The sequence below is a fragment of the Lithobates pipiens genome, unplaced genomic scaffold (assembly GCF_037356315.1).
Source record: "Lithobates pipiens isolate NorthernLeopardFrog02 unplaced genomic scaffold, aLitPip1_a1.2 Scaffold_10, whole genome shotgun sequence".
In the NCBI taxonomy this organism is placed as follows: Eukaryota; Metazoa; Chordata; class Amphibia; order Anura; family Ranidae; genus Lithobates; species Lithobates pipiens.
Window position 1 is genome coordinate 50294089 of NW_027507686.1, and position 27975 is coordinate 50322063.

Consider the following 27975-nt stretch of genomic DNA (forward strand, 5'->3'; position numbering starts at 1 on the left):
CAACTCTAGGTATGATCTTTATTGTATACTTATATAGGTCCAGCTTGGACCAATATACAAAAGTATGCACATTTCATATCTAAGGGGCCACTGGGGAAGCAGACAATAATTGCAGTAGTAGGCACTACCACAGTGATAGCCACTATCTTCTCGGTCCTGTGCAGCTTCCTCACTGCACACTGACCATGGGGGGGGGGGGGGTTGCTCAGCTCTGCCTCTATTCCCAGAATACATTATAAAATTTCTGCATTACATTCCACCCCCCCAAGCCTTCAGATCACTGATATAGCTGATCACGTGAGCTGCCCTATGGCAATTGTAATCTAAATAGAGGCTAAGGTAGCGCTGTCTTTGGCTGTAAGACCACAGCAGGGAGAACCTGAGAGAATGTGTAAATTTATTTTATTTTTTTCTTTAAAGCGGGAGTCCACCGGGACTCCGCGTTTTTTTTTTTTTTTTTTTTTTAAAGCCAGCAGCTACAAATACTGCAGCTGCTGACTTTTAAAATAGTGACACTTACCTGTCCAGCGCGCCCGCGATGTCGGCACCCGAAGCCGATCGCTAGGTCGTCTGTCGGGTCCTGCCGCCGCCATCTTGGGTATGGGAATCAGGAAATGGAGCCTTTCCGCTTCATTTCCCGGTTCCCTACTGCGCATGCGCGAATTGCGCTGCGCAATAAGGACGCTCCCCGCTGCCTCTGGGAGCTGTGTGTTTCCCAGCAGGCAGCGGGGCACTTCCGGGAAGGGGTGGGCACTTGCGGAAAGGGGCGTAAGTTACGCCCCTTTCCGCAGAGAGCTGTCCCGGAAGTGGGTGCAGTTACCTGGATTATCCAGGTAACTGCACCCCCCTCCCCCCTGAAAGGTGCCGATTGTGGCACCGGAGGGGGGGAGGGTTCCGATGAGCGGAAGGTCCACTTTAGGGTGGACCTCCGTTTTTAATGACGTTTCTAGCTGTGAAAATAGAAATGAACATTTTGAGCCGAAATATTGCAATCAATTTTTTTTTTGCCACAGATAATCATTCTAACGCAAAAAAGAGGACCTGGGATGTTTATCAGATGTCTAAGCCAACTGGTAATTATTGAAGTGATCTGTTTCATTCCCCTTAAATTCCTATTTGTTTTCTTTTGACTTCCTATTGAAAATGACTCTTATCTCACCAGATTCTGAAATGAATTACATCGATGTGTCGGAATTCAAAGCACGCTTCAAGAAAGTCATTCACTCCGTTATGAAAAATGTAAGATGCTACTTCTGATGTATTTTATTTTGTGCAGACATCCGTAAGTCCTCACTGAGACTGCTACTGCGGTGCTGGGATGTCAGCAGACTCAGCGCTGTCACTCACGTGACACTCTATACAGTTTTTCCCTTAGCCTTTTTCTACTGCTTCTTACAGGCAATTTATATAGTGCCAAGAATGTAAACAGCATTTTACATACTGTACATATCACATCTCTCCCTGCCCTCAAGCTTGCTATCTAAAGCTGACCATAAACGGTTCAAAGTTCGGCAGGGAGCAGCCAAATTTCAATCCATTCATAGCTGTCCCTGTTCAACAGAAAATGATTTAGAATGACTTCTGTCGAATGAACAAGTTGGAAAACTTTTCTCAATCTGCGGTGCTGAATCCTGCTGTCAGAATACAGTGTTGCAGCTTGGGGAAATCCTCTGTCCACCTGGATTCTGAACAACGAAAAAAAAAATGCTCATCTATGGCCAGCTTAAAGTGGTTAAGTTACTCTAACCTGTATACACCATCAGCACTGCCTCCTATTGTAGTATCCCCCTCTGTGTGTGAGTAATAAAAAATAAATGCTGCAAATGCCTCATTTCACTGCCAAGATTACCTAGCAGGATCAGCCAGATTTTTTAGGTGTTACAGGGTTCCAAATGACACAGGACAAGCACTGTGTCCTATAACATGTTTTAAAGGAACAGGATACATTTTATTTTTTTGGATTAACAAACGCTTTAAGTCCCCTATCACAAGTACAGAAGTAAATGCTAATGTAAATTGTGCAAAGTGGAAGGTATTCTGCTCGGCATTAGTCATCTGATGTGATTGTAAACAGAGCCGAGCCGAATGAAAGCAGCGCAGAGCAGAAGTGTCCATCCTGGTCCGGTCAAAACGTAACTAAATTTAACCACTTTCAGACCGGACCATTTTGTTGGCTTAAGACCACAGCACTTTTTGCGATTCGGCACTCTGTCTCTAACTGACAATTGTGCGACGTGGCTCCCAAACAAAACTGATGTCCTTCCCGCCCCCCCCCACAAATAGAGCTTTCTTTTGGTGGTATTTGATCACCTCCTGTGGTTTTTTATTTTTTGCGCTAGAAACACAAAAAGAGCTAAAATTTTGGGGAAAAAAAATGTTTTTTTTTTTTAACTTTTTTTGCTATAATAAATATCCCCCAAAAAAAATATATATAAAAAACTTTTTTTTTCCCTTGTTTTAGGCTGATACGTATTCTACATATTTTTGGTAAAAATCACAATAAGCGAGTATTGATTTGCGCAAAATTTATAGCGTTTACAAAATAGGGGATAGTTTTATGGCATTTTTATTAATAATTTTTGTTTTACTAGTAATGGCAGCGATCAGCAATTTTATTTTATTTATTATTTTTTAATTTTTTTTTGACTGACATTATGGCGGACACATCAGACATTTTTGGGACCATTGTCATTTATACATCAATCAGTGCTATACAAATGCACTGATTCCTGTGTAAATGACTCTGGCTCGCACGCGATGGCACGGCTGCAAATTCAAAGGGACGTACCTGTCCGTGCCATTCTGCCGACGTACATCGTCGTGCGCTGGTCGGGAAGCGGTTAAACCTTCTCTAAGCCCTGTACTAACTATCCTGTAAAGGAAAGTTGCGTATACTTGCCTAATCTAAAAGCTATTGGTGATCTTAACAATAGGAAAGGAAAAACGCCGCCCCAGATGAGTGGTTCCAGGTGAGCTGGGGAAAGTATTCCTCCCACGGGTGCAAGCCTTGGCTCGCCTGCCGTGCAAATGAGATAGAGGAAGAAAGTGGTGGCTGTAAACCTGAGTAGCAAAAGTCCCTCTATTTCTCTTCAATAAAACATGACACCACGGGGTGGTAGCAGGTGCATCGGGTAGACGCGTTTCACACAGTTACATTGTGCTTATTCATTACCCTGGCATGTTCCACTGACCTTCCTTAAATAGGACCTCTCCCTGTGTATATATGTTTTAAAAAACAATGAAATCGCATGAATAGACCAAAAATGACAATTGCATGACAGATACACCAAAAAATGAAACGATAATCCAAATATGTTAATTGCCTATATCCAAACAATGTAATAAATGAGAAAAAATGAATTTGAAAAATAAATGAATATGAAAAAACATATGTATATCGAATGATGTAAGTAATAGAAAAGAATAAGGGAAAAGGCAGAGAAAACCATAAACGCACAAAGACGACACCGTTTTATCTATTTATACATGAGAAATTGGTTGTATAATGTGTGCTGAACCCAGCAATGTATTAGTAAGGAGCCAGAGTATATAATAAAACTAGAAATGTGTGCATGCACTTAAATTTTATGTTCAGCATACATTGATGACAAAAAATAGTATAGAGCTGAACGGGAATATTGGGCTGCATGGAAATACAAGTGAACCCAAAAAAACCTGTGTGCACACATCCCACAAAATTCAAATACTAAAAATGTAAGCATACTATATAATGTGGTAAAAAGATGCATGATACACAGATCTTAAGAATAGGATCTAACATGTCATGTCATTCCGGTCTTTGTGTGGGGAGAGGTGTGTTGGATATTTTTTTTTACGGACGCGCATTCCCATGGGCTTACATTTTGAACGGGATGTGAGTCATTTTTATGAATGAACTTTTAACCCATTGCACCTCTCTGACATGACATGTGAGATTCTATTCTTAAGATCCCTGTTTCACGCATCTTTATTACCACATTCTATAGTATGCTTTTTTTTTTTTTCTGTTTTGTCTTAAGTCTCAGTCATGTAATTTTAATTTTTGGCCTGTTCATGTGATTTTATTGTATTTTTTTTTTTTAAACCTATATACAGCTGAGACCCACGCTGATATTGTCCACAACTGTGTTTTACACAGGGGGCGGCCCGATTTAACCACTTAGGCCCTGGAAGATTTGCCCCCTTAATAACCAGGCCATTTTTTTGCGATACAGTGCAGTGCGCCGCTTTAACTGACAATTGTGCAATGCTGTAACCAAACAAAATTGAGATCCTTTTTTCCCCACAAATAGTTTTCTTTTGGTGCTATTTGAACACCTGCATTTTTTCTTTTTTGCGCTATAAACAAAAAAGACAATTTTGGAAAAAAAACAAAAAATATTTTTTACTTCTTGCTATAATAAATATCCTCCCCAAAAAAAAATTTCTTCCTCCGTTTAGACCAATATGTATTCTATATATTTTTGGTAAAAAAAAAAAATCACAATAAGTGTACCGTATATACTCGAGTATAGGCCGACCCGAATATAAGCCGAGGCCCCCAATTTACCCCCAAAAAAACTGGCAAACTTATTGACTCGTGTATAAGCCGAGGGTGAGACATGCCTGTCCATCCCTGTGTGTGTGTCCGTCCATCCCTGTGTGTCCGTCCATCCCTGTGTGTCCGTCCATCCATCCATCCATCCCTGTGTGTGTGTGTGTCCATCCATCCATCCATCCATCCCTGTGTGTGTGTGTGTCCATCCATCCATCCATCCCTGTGTGTGTGTGTGTGTCCATCCATCCATCCATCCCTGTGTGTGTGTGTCCATCCATCCATCCATCCCTGTGTGTGTGTGTCTCCATCCATCCATCCCTGTGTGTGTGTGTCTCCATCCATCCATCCCTGTGTGTGTGTGTCTCCATCCATCCATCCATCCCTGTGTGTGTCCATGTGTGTGTGTGTGTGTGTGTGTGTCCAGCCTACCTGTGTCCCGAGCCTGTGTCCCGAGCCTCCGTCCCGTGCCTTGCCTCCGTCCCGTGTCGTGCCTTGCCTCCGTCCCGTCCCGTGCCGTGCCTTGCCTTGCCTCCGTCCCGTGCCTTGCCAGGATCGCTGCTCTTCGTCGGCGGCCATTCTAAAATTCAAAAGCCGCGCCTCCGCCTTCGCCTGTGATAGGCGGAACACTGAATTTCCCAGCAGCCTGTGTTCCGCCTATCACGGACATCGTCTCATCCTCGTCCGTAGTACGAGGATGAGACGATGTCCGTGATAGGCGGAACACAGGCTGCTGGGAAATTCAGTGTTCCGCCTATCACAGGCGAAGGCGGAGGCGCGGCGTTTGAAGGGTAGAATGTCCGCTGTCTGTCTGCTCGACACGCTGATCGAGCAGGCAGACAGCGATGACTCAAGTATAAGCCGAGGGGGGCACTTTCAGCCTCAAAAAAGAGGCTGAAAATCTCGGCTTATACTCGAGTATATACGGTATATTGGTTTGCGCAAAGTTATAGCTTCTACAAAATAGGGAATATATTTATGGCATTTTTGTTATTAATATAATATTTTATTTATTTTTACTAGTAATAGCGGTGATGTGCGATTTATTATTATTTATTTTTTTTTATTTTATTTTTTTCTCTATCGGGATTAGGGAGGACAGATCGGACACTTTTGACACTTTTTTTTTATTTATTTTTATTTTTTTGGGACGATTGACATTTATACAGCGATCAAAGCTAAAAATAGCCCCTGATTACTGTATAAATGTAATTGGCAGGGAAGGGGTTAACACTAGGGGCCGATCAAGGGGTTAAATGTGTTACCCAGGGATTGTTTCTAACTGTGGGGGGGTGGGACTGCCTGGGGGAGGAGACAGATTGTTGCTCCTAAGCATTAGGAACAACTAATCGGTCTCCTCACCCCTGACATAACGGAGATCTGTCTATTTACATTGCCAGACCTCCGTTCTGTCCCTCTTAGGAGCGATTGCGTCATCCATGTTTTATTGAATAGAAATAAGGGGACTTTTTGCTACTCCAGTGTGCAGCCACCAATTTCTTCCTCTATATTAATGATCTTCCCAGTGGCTGGCTTCAGAAGAGGAGAGAGTCCTTGCAATGAATGCAGAGCCTTGACTGTGATGTCGCCCATAGACCTCCTATGGGGCATTCATTGTCCACTGTCCCTCCTCTACCCAAAAGCCAGTTCAGGGTGCACCTTGACTGGACCGGTGCGCCCTTAGATTATGTAAGTATAAGCATCTTTTCTTTTACAGGGTAGTTAATGTAGGGATTAGAATGGGGGTGGGAGCGGTTTTTAACTTTTGACTGATCTTCAACTTGGTGTTGCAGCAACTAAACATTTTAGAAGGAGGGTAACACTGAGAACCTACAGATTCCTTAAAGCACATGTTCCCTTATATGAGGAAAAGATATTACCAGAAATAACACGTTTTTTTTTTTAATATTTTACTTCTCCTTAGGTAACTATCCACTTCAAAGATTTTGGAGATGCAATGTGGATCCGCTTAGCTTGGAGTCAAACTAGTGTGAAGCCCAATCAATACAAACCTACATTTGTTGTGTACCACACCCAAACACCTTACATCTTTATTTCAAGTCTTTCAAACACCTTCCGGCCCGTCTTGTGTCAAGTATGTACTTCAGCTTCTTCATGAGAACTATCCATTCTAATCTTATACCAACAAGTGAATATTTATGTCTATGAACGTGTGTGTTAAGAAGCTAAGTAAATCACTACAAGACATTGTAGTATGAGAATCTAATTTCTTTGAATTATTGCATAGCCTTTGTGTGCAGGTTTTTATACATGCTTGCTTAAAGCAGTTGTATACTTGCACATGGGGATAAAAAATAAAAACCCTGCAAAGCAAAGGCATAATGAGCTAGTATGCCGCATGCCAGCTCATTGTGAAATACTCGCCTTAGAATGAAGTCCCTGTATCGTATCCCGGTCCACGCCGAGGGAGCTGACGTTTTGCCCTCTGTTTCTTCCTGGTTCGCGGATATTTGCTTTACCTACGGGAAAGCCCTATTATAGGCTTACCTGTAGGTTAAAAAAAAAGTATACAACCACAACCGATTTCATATTTTTGAAGGGTTAGGGGCATCCATGCAAAGTGTATATAAACCCCAACAATGAACCTATTGGTTTTTAAATAGGCAGTTGAAAGTGTTTTTTTATATTTGTTTTGAGAAAAAAAAAACTGTTTATCCTTCCAGAAATCCAGTGAGCTTGTAACTTCTTGTGTAAATCTCAAGCAGTGTTTTTAGTTCATCGTTAAACGTAGAGAATAACCTAACCCCCCACCCAATGTTTTGAAGATAAGGGGGGTGGAGAGGTGGTCTTCATACTTCCTGACCTAGAGTGGCAACACTGCTACTTCATTGATACAGCACAGTGAGTAAGGGTTGTCAACCTAGGATAAATACACTGTGCACAATTATTAGTTAATAGGGTTGCACTGATACCAGTATTGGTGCTGATACAAAGCATTTTCACAGGTATTGGTTCTTGTGAAAATGTACCGATACCCAAAACCGATACCTTCTGGCTCGGTTCTTTCAGCAGGATTTCCTTGCTAACAGCTGAAATGTGAAGAAAAGAATGTCAGCAGTTATAGGTTGCTAAGGAGTGGGGTTGTCGTGTCCTTAACAACCAGTGACATTTCAGCTGTCTGGAAATCCCCTCTCCACCTACTGCCAGCTGTCACCAGGTCCATACTGGTCTGATCGGGCAGCATGTACTAAAAAGCTGGCTAAAGACTGTGTAGATAAGACAATCCTTGCAGAAGCCTGCCCTACGTACACTCCTCTGCCCACTCCACTGTTTCTTTCCAGCTTCCCTTGTTGTACTGCGCAGGCGGGGGGGTTGGGGCGCCATCAGCTGTCATGTGACCAGGCGGTGGGATCAGAGTTTAGTTGGTTGCGGTGAAATGGAAGGGGGGAGCTTTTGCGAACAGGCCTGCCCATTGCCCTGAATGTAGGTGCTACAGTGCTGCTGTACAGACTCTTCCTATAACATTATCTGACATTCCTTTAGCACTGTGACCTGGGATTGTACGAAAGCTGAGGTTCCCCCGAAGCTTGCTGGGACTACAAGTCCCAGCCAATATTGGTACTCTGTGTTAAAAAAAGAAAAAAAAATGGTATTGGTGCATCCCTATTCGAATTGTATTTTTCAGGATTCATTTTATTATTGAGCAACTACAGTGCTCTCGGTCAATCTCAAATGTTAATAAACTTGAATATTTAAGAAAGTAAAAGGGAGGTTTGGCATTATTAGGAGAATATCTATGTGTGCACAATTATTGGGCAACTAAATGAAAAACTGAAATTTTCTGAAGTTTTGCTTCTATGGACTGGCAGGTACGGACCTGCCATTGGCATCAGTGGACCAATCCCCAACTGAGCAAATGGAGTCTGCCCCGTGTAAAAGGGGCCTAAGATTAGCTTTGCATTAATTTGCGATGCATTCTCCCATCAGGGTTAAGATCTTCATTCCTGGTTTTAATCGGTTTTACATGCATGCACCCTCATGTTGACTAATTTGTACATTTATATGCACAGCGGGGGGAGTGTCACATCTTCCCCCCCCCCCCCCATGCCCAGAAGTACCTGCTATTTATCGGACACTGGTAGTGATGTGTAAAGCAAGGGTTTGTTTACAGGTCAGGTCCACCTTTAGGAATATGTTAAATGGTCTACCTATATTTAAATGAGAAGTGCAGCCAAAGCTTCCTTGGCTTTACTTCTGTGGATAACAGGACTGCAGATTGTTCTGTACTTCTGTGATCCCTTTGCAGCAGACAGCGGGCCAAAGCCTGCTGACGTCGCAGAGGTGGTCCAGACTCAGGAAAGATCATAGCCATATAGTCGGGGGGGAAATCGGCACCCCGTTCAGCAAGCCACTGAAAACCTGAGCAAGCTGCTCCTGCCCCCCTCCACAGCCCAGCATTGCAGTGAGGGTGGGGGTGGCAGAACAGAGAGCCGCTGACAGTCACCAGCTCTCTGCTCATGGAGCCCTGCTTTCACTTTTAGTGAACTGCAAGGTATAAAAGTGATCACTCTAGGAGTTCATGCAAAGGATACTGATTGTTGCATTTTGTGTGGTAAACCTTTTATAATTTTCTGTGATTACATTTTGAATATTTGTATGTCTTTACTAGGCACTGTTGAGTGCTGCTAGATACAGTCATATTCAGCATATGGACCTGAAAAGTCGGTGCTTGGATTCCCTGAAAGACATAGTCTTTAAGAGATTCAATCAGGTGAGTTTGACCTTTTTTGTATATTTATTTGCACATGTGAAATGTAAAACATATACTCAAGTTATAATGTGTGGCCTGACTCCAACACAAATTTGAAAGCTATGAGTTTGAGCTGACGAAGAGCTGTTAAAGCGTATGTATAGACAACATGGTCGCGTTTTGGATCGAATAGTGAAGGATTAAAGGATAAGTTCACCTTTTCAAAACAAAATAATAAATGCATGTTTTTGGCAGGTAGAACATTATTTATTTATTTATTTATTTATTTATTTTTCTGAGGCTTGCAGAGCATTGCAGCTTCCGTCAGTAGATCACAGGTGCGGTCTATCTCCTGCAGTCTGCTGGTATGGGCAGGCAGTTACTGGAGCGCAGGAGGAATTGATGGACTACCAGAGCGCTCGCCAGCACCCTGATAGCTCATTGAGACATACAAGCTGTCAGCTGCAATAGCTGGCGGAACTTGTAGGCATTCATTCAAAGGAAACGGAGTGCATGATCCAACCGTGTAGGCGAAGCTCCACATGGTTGTGCTCTTTTCATATTGTGGCTGTGGGCGCATGGAGAAGAACCCTTGCCCACAGCACAGGGAGAGCAAGAAGCTGCAGGAGTTGGAACATGTTAAGTGTTCCACCCTTAAAATGGGTGGAACATGTACTGAAAGTGAGCTTCTTCTTGAGAACAGTTGGTTTATTTTTCACTGTCTGTCCTGTTACAGAGATTTCACTTCTTGTTCCTATCAGGATGTAAGAGGGACCCTCTTCAAAGTGAGGGCAATTCCCCACTCAGGCAGTTGTCACCCCAACATGTTCTCTCATTAGGAGAATTCGGCTTGCCTTTTTGCTCTAGTGACAACTCCTATTTGTCTACAACTTGCATTTCCTGAAGTAATTAATTGTAACTCCAGTCTTTATGCAGTGCGGGCCACTTGGCCAGTGGCAAACAATTGCTTGTTTGGTCATTCATCTTTCTGGCAAAGCTATTGATTTACCGACTTTGAGCACCAGACCACAAACTTAGATGTAGACCACATGACCAATATATTTTTAACGTTTAAGTGACTTGCTGCCAGAGGAGGCCTGAAGAGAAGGTGGTTTCTTGCTTAGTACAAGGCAATAAAACTGCTGCCTTTCCTCTCTCAATTACTTTGTGATTGCAGAATGACCACAACCCATTGGGATAGTCACTGCACACTTTGTGCATTCATCTTATAGTGAGCCTGTTCTTTTGTTCAAGTCTATTGTACTGTAAGGACCTTTTTTTTTTTTTTTTTTTTTTTTAAAGCTAAACTTCAGACAGATACCCAAATGTACTAAATGTTTGTTTTTTATATTTCCTTACAAAAAATATTTTTATGTACAACCAGGATAAACTTGAACCATATCTGGCATATTTCTCTTTCATAGACTTAAGCCAGCTATAGATGGTTTGAATCTGCCAGTTTAGTAGGGACCGGTCAAGATTCGATCCATCTATGGGCAAGTTGATTATACCGGAGTCGATCCATCTATGGACTTGGTTGCAACCAACGTGTCAGATTTTTCAGCATGGGATTGTTGCCAGATGCTAGATAGCCGCTAGCAATAATCATTGTGTTCTCCCATCAGGGAAAGCTCCCCGCGCTCTCCCACTAGGAGTGCACAATGGCTCCACGGGAGGAGAATGACACTGTTGATGGAATCTAGTGATTTTTCTTTCCTACAACCTGTGGTTACAGGAAAGAAAATGGCATCATCTATGGCTTGCCTTAAGCTGTGAGAGGGAAGGTCAGTATTATTAGCCAGTCACACTCTGCGGAATACATATGTGCTGACAAGGGACATGCTGAGACACAGAGGGAGCACAGTGAGGAGAGTTGATAACCTGCAGTGTTCCTCCCACATTGTCCGGTCAATAGGAAAGTGATCTCGCTATATTTCTTGGCACAAACAGATAGCATTTTAACCCTCTCCTTGATGTGACTTCCGGCTTTCATGAATCGCAAATGTGGCTGGATGGGATTACATATCCTTTGACAGATAAGACCGTTCACATAGGTGAATTTCAATTGTGTTGTTTGCCTGAAGTTCAGCTTACCAGATATTTACTTGCCATTTGGTCACTCGTTGCTTAAGCACTGCATTGTGTTGAGGCAGGGACAGTGTCATGCTTTCCCCCTACCCAGGAGCACTGAATAGTTCTCAAGACTTCAATATCAGGGGACCAAGTGGAAGGTAAGTACATTCTCTTTAAAGTGGATGTAAACTCCCCCCCCAAAAAAAAAAAATCTTTTAATTAAGACTCGTATCTGTTATAGCAGAGGATGTTCTTTCACCTGTGCCTAGTCTTGGCAGAAAGTGTTAACCCAGCTCTGAGCAGTCGTCTTCTCTTTCTTCAGTAAGATAAACAGACACGCATAGAAATGGGTGTCTGTTCTTCCCCCTTGATGTGAGTGACAGGTCATTTTCTTATCTCATGCAGGGGTGTGAGAGGCATTCTGTGTGCTTCACACACCCCCTCCAGCTCTCCCACGTTTGGCTGCTCCACGCCACGATGGGGCATGCTGAAGTTATGTGGTGACTTTCCCAGGTTTTGACTGGCTGGCTGTTAGTGATCATGGGGCATAATCCACGAGATCAGCAGAAGTTCAGTGTAAGAAATATTGATGCCCGACCAAGGGGAGCGTAGAGGTGGGCGAGGAGTCTGACATCACAACTCTGCCCACCGAGCCCTGGACAACGGACCTGCCCACAGAATCTGGAGTATTGTAGAGCTCCAAACAGCTAAAGGGGAGATATTTGACAGGTAAGGATACATGCAGGGGGCATGTATATCCTTATAGATCAGCACTATAGAAGTCCTTTAGAAATGATGAGAGTGGGTTTACATCCACTTTAAGGGGTCCTGCAATAAAGGGAACCTGTTACTTTGTGCATTATGGGCAAAACGCAGGTTCTCTTTAATTTTTAGTGTCAGTGCTGCTGTGTCATCTCTCACATCTTTATTAGACCTGTGTTTCTTTTTCAGGTCTGGTTCTAAACCTCTTCAGCAGGTGGGAAAAGTCATCAGGAAATCCTGAGTTTGTAGCTCTGTATCTTGAACAGCTGTAATAAGGTAAAAGCAATCAATGACTTTCATTCCCACCTACTGCTAAACTTTAGAATCACTTCTGAAAGAAACTTTCTCTGTCCAAATGCTTCTTTGCTCTTTATTGTAGCTCTGTCCTGGATATAGACACACTGGGGGGAGATTTACTAAAACAGGAGCACTCAGAATCTGGTGCAACTCTGCATAGTAGCCAATCGGCTTCTAACTTCAGCTTGTTTAATTTAAGCTTTGATGATTAAAACCTGGAAGCTGATTGGTTTCTATGCAGAGTTGCACCAGATTTTGCACTCTCCAGTTTTAGTTTAATCAATTTTAGGAGTTGGATGCAAAATTGTCAAGTTTACTTCTGTCTGGTGTCATGTGAAGAACTGGAAAGGAAAAGGAGCCCTGATCGAAATGCAGATATCTTTCTGAACACTAACCAAATAAATAAGTTAGGAGGTTAAAGTCATGCTTTTCCCATACATGTGCCACTTATTGACAAGCCTAAAGCCCGATTTTTGAACTTTTAGTTTTAAAATCCGCTAAATGCATTCCAGGTGCATTAAAACAATTGTCCTACAGCTCCTATTCTTTAGAAAGCAGACAAGACTTGAGCACAAAAGCCTGTCCTCTGGCAGCATGCTTTAGATTAGGACCCATGCTTATTGTGTGAAATCAGAGGTCTGACACCCCCTGCTGAGTCTGAACTAAAACTCTGCGCTTAGGTTTGCGCTGCATACCGGAAATTCCACTGTATCCCTGTGCAAATCGCATGGGATTCTGTGTGGTGCGATTTGAGCCTAGCCATTTTGATGGCTCAAATCACAACGCATCCGCATGAAAAAGGTTCAGACAGCTTTTATTTATTTATTTTTGTTCTCGCTGGAACTGGATCGCATAGGTGTTTACAAGTAGGGGAGGTGGGTCTTTGGAGGAAGAGTCCAGAGTTGGGCTTCAAAGCCCCAAAAACCCTCCATTGCAGTGGGTCTGCTCCTGCACAGAAAGGGTTAAATGCTTGTTTTGTCTAGGGTACCTGGAAACACTTTTTCTTAACACACACACTCCTGCAGGCTCCGCACCAGGCTGTAAGACAGGAATCCTCTGCCCCTCCCCCCTGTGCTCCAGCAGTTATATGCCCTCTGACATCAAGTACAATACAGGACCTATAACCTTGCATTAGATGTGAAGGTGTGTGGGGGGGGGGAGTTTGTAATATATTCTGCAATGGCAGTGTCCATATTCCCTTGCATACAGCCAAACAACTATTGCTGCAACGGCCATGTTACTTTCAGAGACTATAGGTATATGTTTAATCACTATCTTCTATTTTTTTTTCTAAACAGAATTTACAAGCATATCATCCAAAACCGCTTCAAGAGAGAAACTATGTGCCAGCCATATGTAAGCCATGTTACATTTTGGAATACATATTTTTTATTTTATTTTTTTCATTTTGGGTTTTTATTTATATATGCGACTGTTTAGCTAAACCTAAATGCCTAAAATATTTGGCTGTACTGTGTGGCAGCTTCTTCTAGGATCCAATGATATCCTAGATGAACAGAATATACATAAAAAAGGGTATAGATAAAAAATGTACAGTAAGGATTATAGAGTACTAATGCATGCTACCTGCATACAGCCAACTTCTTTCTATTGTAATTTCTGTATCCTAACAGAATGTTAACACGTCGCTTCTACCTTCTTGAGGTAAACAAATGGTGTAGGCAAAGTTTCACTTTTAACAAACTTCTTTCTTCCCTTTTTTTTTTTTTCTAGTGGATCCAAGAGTGACTTATGAAAACCTTAAGGAAAAAGAGCGGATTCATTATCTGACTCGTGAAACATTTGGAGATGGGCCTCTTCCAGAATTAGAACATGCATCTTATAGGGTATGAAAATACAAATAAATTCTCTTTATCAATTATGCCGGGGTAATGCTAAACGGAAGCAGTGAGACAGATTGTGTAACAGATTTACTACGATGAAGTTACAGCTTAATTCATTCCTCTCTCGACTGTTCTGAAGTTGCACTGCAACAGAACGAAACCTGAACCTGTAAAAGAGAAAATATCCTCTCCAGTGAGAAACCGTTGCACGCACGTTGATTTCCTAAAAGCAAATCCATTCTGCACTGCTAGATCAGAGGGGAAGCTCTGCTGATTTTATCATCCAATCATGTGCAAACTAAAATGCTGTTTTATTTTCCTTGTGTGTCCCCCCTTAGATCTACAGTGACTGTACTTACAAGTGCACTTGCAGTGCAAAGTGGATTTGCCTGTAGTAAATAACCCCCACAGTGTTGCATAGACTTTGCTTAAAGGAGAAGCGTGGGAATAGAAAACGACAAACAATTATACTCTCGTCTCTGTTGCAGCTGTACCCTATTGGCTCCAATGATCACTGATTTATTGGGGCTAAGGGCTGTGACCATCAGTTGCCACTCCAAATCCTGCCCCTCCAGCACTCAATGGAGTGCCAGGCTGAAAAGGGGTGTGAGCGTAGGGCCAAAACAATTAATCGACAACTAATCGATGATGAAATTAATCGATGACTATTTTCATGATCGATGAATCGGCCAGTAACATAATGGGGTTAAAAAAAATGAAAATTAGCCCTTTATAGTAAAAAAAGAGCAAATCGCTACTGTAAATATTACTTTCACTGTTGCACAGTAAAAAAAATGAACCCCCTTACAGTAGCGATTGTTTGCTTTTTTTTTTTTTTTTTTACCACATTATGTTACTAAACGTCTTAGATCTGGTTCCCACCCATGTGTTTTTGATTATTTTTGCAGAAACGCACTACCGTTCATTTAACGTTCACATCTATGCTTTTTTTCAGCTGCTGGAAAGGGTCCCGGACCTTTTTGCAATGCAAAACGGTGCTTGTTTGGTTCCAATGGAGAAGCTGCAGAAAAGCATGTAGTGCGTTTTTGCAGCAATTTGTGTTTTTTAAATCATCCCAACAACAAATTGGCTAAAAAAAAAAAAAAAAAAAAAACGCAAATCACAGTCAAATCATGTGCACAAAAATCACTGCATAAATTGATCAAAAGCAAACTGCATAGGTGTGTACCGAGCCTTATGCTGGCCACACATTCATTTTCAGACAAGAATATTCATACAAAAAATCTTTGTACATTCGCTGAATGAAAGAATCTATTAACCGATTCAATAATCGGCCAACTAATCGATTATGAAAATAATCATTAGTTGCAGCCCTATGTGAGTGGCTAGCTCAGGATCTCAGCGTCTCGCTGAGAGTTGAATTCCTTTAATGCGATTTTGTATTAGTACATTTATCATATAGTTAAAAAAAAAAAAAAAAAAATGTGATGGCACACAATACCTAATGCTCATCTTCTTCTTTTCTGCTCATTTGTTCCATGAAACAGTCTGACTTGGGGGGGGGGGGGGGGGATGCAAAACAATAAGTAAGATGAGTAAGCATGGAATGAACATTCTGAGCTCTGTTGATATTGGTATATTCTAAAAAGAGATCAAAAACGTCAAAACGTATCCCCTATTATTCTAGCTAGCAGTATGGTATTGATTATCTATCTCCTTACATATATAAGATATAGTACTTTGAAGCGTGAATTTTGTTTAATAATTGGCTAACTATACATTTGCCGAATACTTCTTTTACTGAAGTTTGAATGATAAATGAATGTCCCCTGGTCTGCCCTATTGATTGGGTAAAACCCAGTTCATTATGTGGAAGTATCATGGAGCAATTTATCTATTCTGATCTACATAATTTATCTATTACTTATATCCCTAAACAGCTGGAAACAACATTCAAAGGGGAGCCTGGCATTGCTGATAAGATTGAACCCTTACGATGTGTTGTCAAGTTTTCTGGCCCCAACCTCCTTGAGTCATTCAGGTCACTGGCACCATCAGGTAAGTGTGCCACTGTTTTTATTTTTTTTTTATTTTTTTATTTTTTATATTTAGTCTACATAAAGTTCCCTATACTGAAACAAAACCCATCTCCAGGCAAAAAAATAAAAATAAAAAATTCCCATGCAGTGGGGCTGTGCTCGCACTGCTCAGGTCAACTGCTCTATTTTTTTCATGGGGTGACCACAAAGCTTATACTCTCCCTCATACTTTGATCTTCCAGAAAACGGCGCTCCCCCACATCTAGCAGTGGACTGTTCCTAGTCTATGCAGCCTGCTCTGGGTTTTATGACATCAGGAACAGTCCAGTATTCATGACCACTAGTGTGCTGAGAGGATACAAGTGTACAGCCCCACTGCGTGTTTTATTTATTTATTTTTGTTTGTTTTTGTTGTTTTTTTTTTTCTTGGCTTTTTTACCCATGGCTCAGCTTTAAATAAACTCTGAATTTCACAAATTCAAGTTTATAGTGCAAAATTTTAATAGACTGTAAGCTTTGGGGGGGGGGGTATAATTAACCACTTGCAGACCGGACCATTTTGCTGGTCAAAGACCAGACCACTTTTTGCGATTCGGCACTGCGTCGCTTTAACTGACAATTGCGCGGTCGTGTGACGTGGCTCCCAAACAAAATTGACGTCCTTTTTTTCCCACAAATAGAGCTTTCTTTTGGTGGTATTTGATCACCTCTGCGGTTTTTATTGTTTGCGCTATAAACAAAAATAGAGCGACAATTTTGAAAAAAACGCATTATTTTTTACTTTTTGTTATAATAAATATCCCCCAAAAATATATAAAAAAACATTTTTTTCCCTCAGTTTAGGCCGATACGTATTCTTCTACATATTTTTGGTAAAAAAAATTGCAATAAGCGATTGATTGGTTTGCGCAAAAGTTATAGCGTTTACAAAATAGGGATAGTTTTATAGCATTTTTATTAATAATTTTTTTTTTTTTTTTTTTTTTTTACTAGTAATGGCGGCGATCAGCTATTTTTATTGTGACTGCGACATTGTGGGGGACCCATCGGACATTTTTGGGACCATTGTCATTTATACAGTAATCACTGCTATATAAATGCAGTGATTCCTGTGTAAATGACACTGGCAGTGAAAGGGTTAACCAGTGGGTGGCAATGTAGGGGTTAAGTGTTCCTAGGGTTGTGTTACTAACTGTGGGGGGGTTGGGCTTTCATTTAGTGTACACTGATCTCTGCTCCAATCACATGGAGCAGAGATCAGCGTCACTAGTTGCTAGGCAGAATGGAGAAATGCTGTTTACACGGCATTTCCTCCATTCAGCCGCTCCGTGAGACGATCGCGGGGATGCCCGCAGACTCACTGGGGTCCCGACCAGCGCGGGAGCGCGCCGCCGCCAGCGCGCTCCCGATGGCAGGGCGGCATTGAATATTGGACGTACCTGTACGCCAATATGCCTGCCCGTGCCATTCTGTCGACGTACATCGTCGTGCGCTGGTCGGGAAGTGGTTAAATACCTTTTCTTTTTTTTTTTTTTTTTTTACTTTGATTATAAGTGATTTCAGTCCTTCAGGCCAAGGCTGTGGAAGGGGAGATGCGTAAGGTTGCCAATGACATCACTGTAGAAAGAAGTCCCAGTCTAAATGGTCAGGGGCGTTGTCAGTCAGCACAGGTGTTTACCGCAGAGGTTTCAGCAGGTTGAATGTAGCTCAAACAGGACAGTGACAACAATGTAAAACAAAGAAAAGAGGGCGCGCCAACCTTGTGAATTACTCAAGTGGTATCTTTATTAATGTATGAAATGAAGTATACTCGCAAACACATTTAATGATAAAGGCATATCAAGGTCCATAGTAGACACAAAGCGACCAGGTCACCAAAACTGCAAGTCGGAGGACCTTCCAGATGTCTGACGTGTTTCGAGGGGGGGATTTCCTCTTCCTCAGAGGAAATATGAGATGTTGCATAAGACAGGCTTGATAAAGTAAATTATTCGAACCACATGATGTGGAAGTCCCTCCTATCAGTGGGTGGGGGTGAATGACAGCGCTGCAGCATGATTAGGAATTGGTGGGTTAGCTTTGTCACCCTGTTAAAGGAAGGATTTGGGGAGAGCAGAAACTGGCAGGATCAACAGGTGTTAGTTAAAGTCTGCCTGTGCCTAGACTATGGACATTAAACTATTGACTTACTTTTAACAAACAGTAAAAGACTTTTAGAACAAGCCAATACTCCTCTCTGGCTGCCTTTTTTAAAGTAAAATTAAAAATCGCAACAGAAACTCTGGTCCAGAAGTTGAGTTTCAAACTACATAGTTTACATTAGAGGGCTGGCAGGCTGCAAAGATTTGTTCCCCATAGGAAAAAACTCAGATTTCAATGCCTGTGTTGTAAACAAAATAATTATTCCACAATGCAGATTGGTACAGATGGGTTGTGTTAAAGTGATTTAATGATGGTTCACAGTGTGTAAATTCTGTATTGTGTAATCTGGACATAGATTAATTTTATACATTCGTTACCCATTCACACTGGGGTGCTGGAATAACACACAAATTACTGTAAGATGCGTTGCCATTCTTTTTGAATGACACACCTTGGGTCACCTGCATTACAATGCAGTGCATCATCATGGGATTTATTTACTAAAACTGGAAAATCTGGTGCTGCTATGCATGGTAGCCAATCAGTTTTCAGCTTGTTCAATTAACCAATGACGAAAAAACCTGGAAGCTGATCAATTTTGATTTTGCACGCTCCGATTTTAGTAAATAAACCCCTGTGTTTTTGAAATGCTGCATGCACAGTGTTTGGTCTGTTGTAATAAGTTATGCAGCCTATTCAAAGAGCGGGCTGCCTTAACGCAACTCATGACAATATGCGTCAATTTGGGAAACCACCACAAACTTGGTTGATGTGAAAAGGCCCTCTCACCGACATAAAAACCTTGCTCTCAACTATATTTACATGGAACTATATGGACATATTAAACCTTTCAGTCAACATACACGTTACATACAAAATGGTGAAAGATAGAGGTGCACTGAATGGAAATTGTGGTGCAGAAACAGAGAATGACAGGGTTTATATTAAAATATAATTTGCATTATATTCAACTTTTTCATTAATATCATGAATTCAAATAAATAGGAATTTATTGTCGGCACCTTTTAATGCAAGAAAAGCTCAGGAAAAAGGCCTCCTTTATTCACTTCCAGACCAGCTTGCGACGATATACGTCGGCACTTTGAAGAGGAATATCGTTGTTATGGCAGTAGCTAGCTGCTATAACCCCGGTATTCCCTTTCTTCGGTGAGCAGTCCGGTTTCAGATAAAAGTGGTCTCTGCAGTGAATTTGCTGCAAAATCACTTTTATTAGTGGCGGGGTAGGACCCGCTACGGTCTGGCACCCTCTTTCGCTTACTGGAGGTGATCGAATCCTTCTCCCTGTGTGGTATGGAGCTGAGTGAGGGGAAAAATGGCCCCCACCTGGCTCTATACCATTGCAGGGCAGAAGTAACGTCAAAATTTCACCCCCCCCCCCCCCCATAGCTCTTAAAGGGACATAAAAAAAAAATTCTGCAGTTTGATTTTTTTTTTTTATTATTATTGCATTTTAGTGTAAAAATATGACCCCAGATCCCATATTGAAGAGGTCCTGTCATGTTGTTTTTTTTTTTTTTTTTGTTCTATCACAAGGGATGTTTACGTTCCTTGTAATCGGGGGGGGGGGGGGAGTGTAAAAATGAAAAAGTAAAATAAGGGGAAAAAAATATAATTGAACGCGCCCCATCCCGCCGAGCTGTGCTAATGTGAGTAGCACCCGCATCTGAAAACCACACGTGAGGTATCGCCACGATCGTTAGAGCGAGAGCAATAATTTTAGCCCTAGATCTCCTCTGTAAGGCTGGATTCACATCTATGCATATTTAATGCTCCTTTCATTTTGCAGATTTGCACTACAGAAAGTGTTCCATAGGAAACCAGGATGAATGGACTGTAGTGTAAATCTGCAAAAAGCACTAAAAATGCATAGGTGTGAATCCAGCCTTGCTCAAAACATGCAAGCTTTAAAAAAAACTTTTTTAAACATGCCTATGGAGATTTTTAAGGGTAAAAGTTTGTCACCATTCCACGAGCAGGTGCAATTTTGAAGCAAGACATGTTGGGTATCAATTTACTCGCTGTAACATCTTTCACAATATAAAAAAATTGGGCTAACTTTACTGTTGTCTTCTTTTTTGTTTTTTTTGTGTTTTTTTTTTTATTCAAAAATGTTTATTCTTTCCAAAAAAAAAAAAGTGCGCTTGTAAGACCGCTGCGCAAATAGTGTGACAGAGAAAGTATTGAAACGATTGCCATTTTATTTAGGGTGTTAGAAAACAAAAACAATATATAATGTTTGGGGGTTCCAAGTAATTTTCTAGCAAAAAAAAAAAAGATTTTAACTTGTAAACACCAAATCTCAAAAAGAGGCTCGGTCCATAAGTGGTTAAATTCTATGTATGTCTTCACACTGGTCCATTGCACTTCTGTAGTGGTGTTAAAAAATCTTACTGCGTTTTTGGTCTGTTTAAAAATGCACCTCCCATTGAAAAATGCATCAATAATACACCTGTGTCATGTCTTTGAGTCACATGAGCACACCATAAGCACAGTAAAATTGCAACAAAATCTCATGCATTTTTGGTGCAATTATCAGCACCTTTATCTGCAAAATGTTGAAAACACAATTTTCAGCTGATATGTTTTGGCCACTGAAATTTCGGTACATCTCTAGTAAAAGGGATACTGAAAAACTTACCTTTCCTACAGAAAATTGTTCTCTGAGTTGCTTATGGTGCCAGTCACATGACCAAACACCAAGGCATTGGTTACATAAATTCTACTTGAAGGGTTTTTGTGATAGATGGCTGGCTCTGCCCACACAATCAGCAGCTTTCCCTTTTCTGTTAACCCTGGAGCATGCACTTTCAAAAGCAAGTGGGCAATGACCACTCCCCTATTTCAGTGACCAGTTCCCTTTTTAAAGTAGAAATCTAGCCAGTTTTTCCCTTTCCTGTCTTGTATACACAATAGTAATTTAGTGAAAATCTCATTGAAGTGAAGGGAAAGCCCACATTTTGACGGTTGTTACCAAAACAGGTGTCCCCGTTGAAAGATTTCCTGTGAGCACTGTTCCTGTTCTAATTTTAATGTATATTAACTAATAATATTATTATTATTTTTTTTTTTCCCCCAACAGGTGTGGCAGAGGCACCCATCTCAAGCCTATTGACATGTATACCCCACAGAGCCAGAAATATTTTTAAAATCTCGGATAAGAGACCATTACAGCCCACCAGCAGCCAAGCCACCAACTAGTGATTTCATTAAGAAGTATCCAAGGTCATGATTTTGAGGCAACCAGGTTGGGACTGGCCCTATTTTAATACTCAGAAGTAAGATAGACCCTAATAAAGGCGGCTCACTTGCACCTCTTACAGGACCAGATCAAAAAGCAGGATTGCCCAACGTATGCATTTTATATTAGTTTTTGCAGCTGAGGAGGAGGACCAAGATCATTCACATTCATCTGAAAAAATTAAGCGAAAATCACTGGGCTGCAATAGTAAGCCACAAGTAAACCGTTTTCCAAGGGCTTGCATTGAGATTTAAGGAGCAAGGGACAAATACGATTTCAGCTTTCATTTCTTTTCAGTGGTCAGAGCAGTGCTCTGTTATGCTATAAAATGAAGGTCTAAATCTTTTGTATGAAACATTAAACAGGAGAGCACTGGACTGCACAGATCACTAGGTTTACGGCTCAGGTAAGTAAAACGGGGGGCCGGTGACTGCAAAGTATTTTTTCACCCTAATGCATAGGATCCATTAAGGTGAAAAAACACGAGCCTTTAAAACCCCCTTTTAATGTTTAATTTTGAATAAACTTGGTGATCTGTGCAATGCAGGATTTCTTCTGGGATACATTGTTTCAGGGTTTGCTTCAAGTTGTTTCAAAGCTTTTGACCAGCCTTAAGTACCTTTGTTGAAGCGCCTTTTTTTTTTTTTATTATTATTATTATTATTATTTTATTTTTTTAATAGCACCCTTCGTTTCAAGTTTGCAGGGATTAGATGCAGATCTTTTAGGTCTGTTTCACATGGGCTTTAGCTTGTATAAGAGCAGTGTGAACAGTAAGGCTGGCCATATAGTATACATTTTTCTTCTATAGTTTTTCCTTTTAGATTTACAAAAACCATATAATATGAGGTCAGATCTGAACATTTTCAGTTTGTGTGCAATCAGGCAGGCCCTTGTACCACACAGTTGAAGGTAAATCTAAAGGAAATTGAATAAGAAAACTGTATGGTGTATGGCCAGCTTAAGCTTTGACAAAGCACATGCAGAGCTTTCAGCAAGCTTTGTTGAAGCTTTCAAAGTACCATTCAGCTCCAGTTAGTACATTTTGAACACAGATCCTAATGGGAGTGCTGATTGCAGGCTTTCAACAAGCTTCAAGAACTGCTAAAGCCAGCTAGCAGCTTGTTTAAAGTAGCAATTAGCACTACTATTAGGATCTGTGTCCAACATTTACAAACTGGAGCTGAATTGTAGTTTTAAAAGCCCGCCGAAAGCTCTGCAAATGCTTTGTCAAAGATTACTGTTAACACTGTTCTTATTCAAGCTGAAGCCCATTTGAACCAAGCCTAAGGTTGGATTCACACCTATGCAGTTTTAGTGCATTTTGCAGATTTGCACTACAGTCCATTTAACATGGTTTCCTATGGAACACGTTCTGTAGTACAATAAGCACTAAAAATGCATAGGTGTGAATTCAGCCTAAGGGAGCGCTGTTTAAACAAGCTACTAGGATGTGTCATTACTGCTTGAAAGTTACTAGCAGCTTGATAAGGAGATTGTGAACACCACATTAGGATCTGTTTACCATCTCTGTGCAGGATCTGAAGTTTTTCTTTAAAGTCTTCAAAACAGCTGCTTGAAGGTTGTTGAAAGCCTTACAAATGCTTTGCAAAAGCTTGCTATACACAAGCTAAAGCCCTCATGGACAAGGCCTTAGAGCTTCTGAATCCATAATGAGGGATTTACCACGGCTATCTCATCCTTGTGTGTTTGTTTTTTTTCTAAAAATGTTGTATGTTGCATAAAATGATTTACTTACAGCTTGGAATTATGTATATAGTGCATTTTTTGCAGATTTTAAAGTTTGGCATGAAGTTGCAATAGTGTCACTGCCATTTTATTGTAAAAATTGTGAGGCAAGACCAATTAAATTATTCGTTATCTGTTTTTACTGGACACCTTTCTCTCCATATATTGTATTTTATTTATATTCTGATTATTTAGCGGTTTTATTGTTTTGGTGAACAGTGTTTATTGTACAGCAATGGAATAATATACAGACATATTATTATTTTTGGAGATAATTTTATTCACTTTTATTATTTTTTTTTTTTTTTATATATATATATACTATATTGCCAAAAGTATTGTGACGCCTGCCTTTACATGAACTTTAATGGCATCCCAGTCTTAATCCGTAGGGTTCAATATTGAGTTGGCCCACCCTTTGCAGCTATAACAGACCCAACTCTTCTGGGAAGGCTGTCCACAAGGTTTGGGCATGTGTCTATGAGAATGTTTGACCATTCTACCAAAAGCGCATTTATGAGGTCCGACACTGATGTTGGATTAGAAAGCTGGGCTCACAGTCTCGGCTCTAATTCATCCCAAAGGTGTTCTATCTGTTTGAGGTCATGGCCCCTTCTTGTTCCAACATGACCGCGCACAAAGGTCCATAAAGACATGGATGAGCGTTTTTGGGGTGAGTTAGTGGAGACTGAGAGTTAGGCTTTCTCATCAACATCAGTAACTGACCTCACAAAGGGCACTTCTGGAAGAATGGTTAAACATTCCCATAGACACACTCCTAAACCTTGTGGACAGCCTTCCCAGAAGAGTTGAAGCTGTTCTAGCTGCAAAGGAAAATATATAACGTATCAGTGGGCTGAAACCTTTTTGAAGTTTGAAAACAACACTTTGTTCACAGAATTGGTGATGGAATGGTAAAAACTTTACATACACATAAGAATAGTAACATTTGATATTAGAGGAAGGGTCGGGTCACCGTCTATTTTGCCTATGGTGGTGTAATAGGTGAAGTTTACTGTGCATTGTGTGGTCTGTGTTTGTTTTTTTTTCTACCTGAAGGAGAAATCCCGTATCTAATATTTGTGAACAGAACGGGCGAATCAGAACAAAGATTGTTCCTATTCTCTTTAATAAGCCTGCAACCTACAATAAAATGACTTTTTGATAACTGCTTGAGTCTTTTATACACAGCATTGAACTTTCTTAGTCCCTTCCATGTACTATAACTCTTATTCAACACCTTGGATTGTCACCGCTCACTCTGCCGTGATATAGGAGTCAGAGAATTTAACCGCAGCGTGACACTCCTGGAATGGACTGCAGTTCTAGATCTGAGCACAACAATTTTTATTTATTTTTTTTAAACATATTTTATTAAACGTCTCAATAAAAATGCATGTTTGGTGCATACATCATACAGAGCAGAATAGTACACGGTCTCATAAAATCTATAGAAGTATAGACATGAGAAGGTAGTATGTCTGCATAAAAAAAAAAAAGGTAGCACAGAATGCAATCTAATGAACTGCTGTACAAATATTGGATACAATCGTGTTTAATGTTCATGGCAGATCAGAGCTTGCAGGCCCTACTTGCTTGTTTCAACCTCTTTATTATTATTATTATTATTATTATTATTCACGATTTATATAGCGCCAACAGTTTACGCAGCGCTTTACAATGTATAGGGGGGGACAACACAATCACAGTACAATACAAAAGGTACAGGAGGGCCCTGCTCATAGAGCTTACATTCTAAAGGGAGTGGGTGGTGGTACAAAAGGTAATGGCTGCAGAGAATGATTTGATGGGGGTGGCTCGGGGACAGTTAGGTGGCTGTGGGATAGGCTTCCCTGAATAAATGAGTTTTCAGGGAACTCCTAAAGGTGGACAGGGTAGGGGCTGAGCGGACAGACTGGGGCAGAGAGTTCCAGAGGATGGGAGAGGCTCTGGAAAAGTCTTGAAGGCGAGCATGAGAGGAGGTAACAAGGGAGCTAGAAAGCAGGAGGTCCTCGGAGGAGGGGACGATTTGGGCGATATCTGCAGATGAGGTTGGTGATGTAGATGGGGGCAATGTTGTGGATGGCTTTGTATGTTATGGTTAGCATTTTGAATTTTACACGGTGTCGTGGGGGAAGCCAGTGAAGGGATTGGCAGAGAGGGGCAGCCCGTCACGGAACTAATTAGTGAGGTGTATTAGTCTAGCGGCTGTTCTAGGAACAGCAGATCTCTCTCCACTTCCCTGTCGGAACGGGGATCTGTCTGTTTACATACACAGATCCCCATTCTGGCTCTCTGAGGAATTATCGGGGGTGGCTGGCGGACACGCACGGCATCTAAACCCCTTAAAGCAGCCGACATAAAGCTATAGTGATTCTCGCAGGGGAGCCAACTTTCCACCGTATAACGACAGCGGCTGGTCGCCAAGTAGTTAATAAAGCCTGGATATATGTAAAAAGAGAGCACTTGGATCTTTCTTCATTCGCATGTGTCGGTGGGATCTCGGGCAGATCGGTGTCTGCTGTATTGGCTACATTCTTCCCTAAGGGTCATGCGCTATCGACTCCCTGTTAGTTTAGGAGTTTATTTAATAAGGTGAGCGAGTGAGCATCTCTGTGGTGGAGGGAGAGTCCCATACATTGCGTTACCTGGGATTTCTACATTACCACACATGGATCTCTCAGGCTGCTGTCTGCACTTTGTGGTTTATCTTATAATAATTTGGACTGTTTTTATTTATTTTTGTTGATTTCTGAATGAACTTTTTTGCACTGCACTTTTCCATCTGTTTATTTTTTATTCCCACTGCCATCAGGATTTTCTACTCCCAATGGCCGCAGCCTGACCGCCCTTAACCACTTGCTTACTGGGCACCTAAACCCCCCTCCTGCCCAGACCGATTTTCAGCTTTTAGCGCTGTCAGTATTTAAATGACAATTGTGCGGTCATATAACACTGTACCCAAACTACATTTTTATCATTTTTTTTTTCCCCACAAATAGAAATTTCTTTCGGTGGTATTTGATCACTTGTTTTTTATTTTTTGCTAAATTCTTTTAAAAAAATAAATAAATACAAACCGTTTTATATTTTAATAGATTTTGCAAACAGGTAATTTTTCTCCTTCATTGTTGTACGCTGATTAGGCTGCACTGATTGGTACTGATAAGGTGACACTGGTGGCACTAATAGGTGGCAGTGATAGATGGCACTGTGACACCACTGGTGGGCATTGATAGGTGGCACTGATGTACTGGTGGGCACATATGAGGCGGCTTCGCCTCTCCCTGCTCGGGACCGATGTCTCTTCCACAGAAGTCGGTGATCTGTTTTTTTTTTTCTCCTCGCGCTGTTGGCGTGAGAAAGGAAAAAAAACTATTACCGATCCTCTGTTTACATTACATGATCAGCTGATCACGTGGTAAGGAGTTAGGATCGACCCCTTACTCTGATCTGTGATTACCCAAGTCACACCTAGGCATTTTTGGGTGCTTTTCTGCTCTAAGCCTCAGCTCTAAAAATGCCCAACAAGACTAATCCCATTCATTTATTTCAATGGTCCCTGTTCACATCTGAGCATTAAAGCAAAACGAAAACGTCCGGTTGATGACGAAACGTGTCTGGAGGAAGGCACGTAGTGACGTCACCACGCCATCCGAATAGGGGGACAGGCTCCGTGTATATGCCGGCCGGCATTTTTCATGCTTTCACTGCTTTTTATTGATCTACTTTTGTAAGTGTAATCCTTTAAGAATAAATTTTGTATATTTTTTTGAACGTATTACGCTATGGTGGTCCCTCTCTTTCCGGAGGCATTTATGACAGCGTATGGACCTTTTGGTGGACGCAGCTTTTAAGTGTATGTGGTCCCTATCCGAGGTGTGGACATCTGCAAGCTTAGAGGCCCTAGGCTGGGATTAGCCGATCACCTGTAAATGCTTGCTATTTGGTGAGCACAATCTACTTCTGGGTGATCGGACACACTTTTGGAGTTCATGCATGTGCACTGCGGTGTTCATAATTCAGAAACTTTATGATATTTTTACATATTTGTGATCACGTTTTTGGCTACAATTGGTTTGGCACAATATATGGACTTTATTTGTAATTGAATTTATTATTTTTATTTTGTATAGAGCAGCTTTTTTTGATTTTTATTAGTATCTTCTGTGTTAGGCCCCTTTCACGCTAAGGTGGTTTTCAGGCGCTACAGCGCTAAAAATAGCTCCTGTGTAGCGCCTCAAAAAACCGGCCTCTTTCACTCCAGTGTGAAAGCCGGAGGGCTTTCACACTGGAGCGGTGCGCTGGCAGGACAGTAAAAAAAAGTCCTGCTAGCCGCATCTTTGGAGCGGTGTATTCACCTCTCCTAAACCGCTCCTACCCATTAAAATCAATGGGACAGCGCGGCTATACCGCCGGCAAAGTGCCACAGCAGTGGCGCTTTGTGGGCGGTTTTAAGCCTTTTTCGCCCGCTAGCGGGGTGGCTAAAAATAGCGGCGCTTTACCGCAGACACCCGCACCACCCTAGAGTGAAAGGGGCCTTATCGCACTGCATTGCTGCTGCTTTTTTAAGGTTTTTTTTCTTCCTTCTTTTTTTTTCTACC

The 27975-nt window shown here is 41.4% G+C and overlaps 1 protein-coding gene across 2 annotated transcripts in view; it reads left to right on the forward strand.

Moving 5' to 3' along the window:
- Window positions 1–24539, forward strand: part of CENPN (centromere protein N) — a 28867-nt gene extending 4328 nt beyond the window's left edge. For both annotated transcript variants that reach the window (XM_077454573.1, XM_077454582.1), the window contains exons 4-11: window positions 1014–1073; window positions 1163–1239; window positions 6459–6629; window positions 9165–9266; window positions 13676–13733; window positions 14112–14224; window positions 16123–16240; window positions 21464–24539. In XM_077454573.1, the coding sequence (XP_077310699.1) occupies window positions 1014–1073; window positions 1163–1239; window positions 6459–6629; window positions 9165–9266; window positions 13676–13733; window positions 14112–14224; window positions 16123–16240; window positions 21464–21582 (818 nt within the window). In that variant the 3' untranslated portion in view covers window positions 21583–24539. The remainder of the gene's footprint in view (window positions 1–1013; window positions 1074–1162; window positions 1240–6458; window positions 6630–9164; window positions 9267–13675; window positions 13734–14111; window positions 14225–16122; window positions 16241–21463) is intronic.
- The last annotated feature ends 3436 nt before the right edge of the window (window positions 24540–27975 follow it).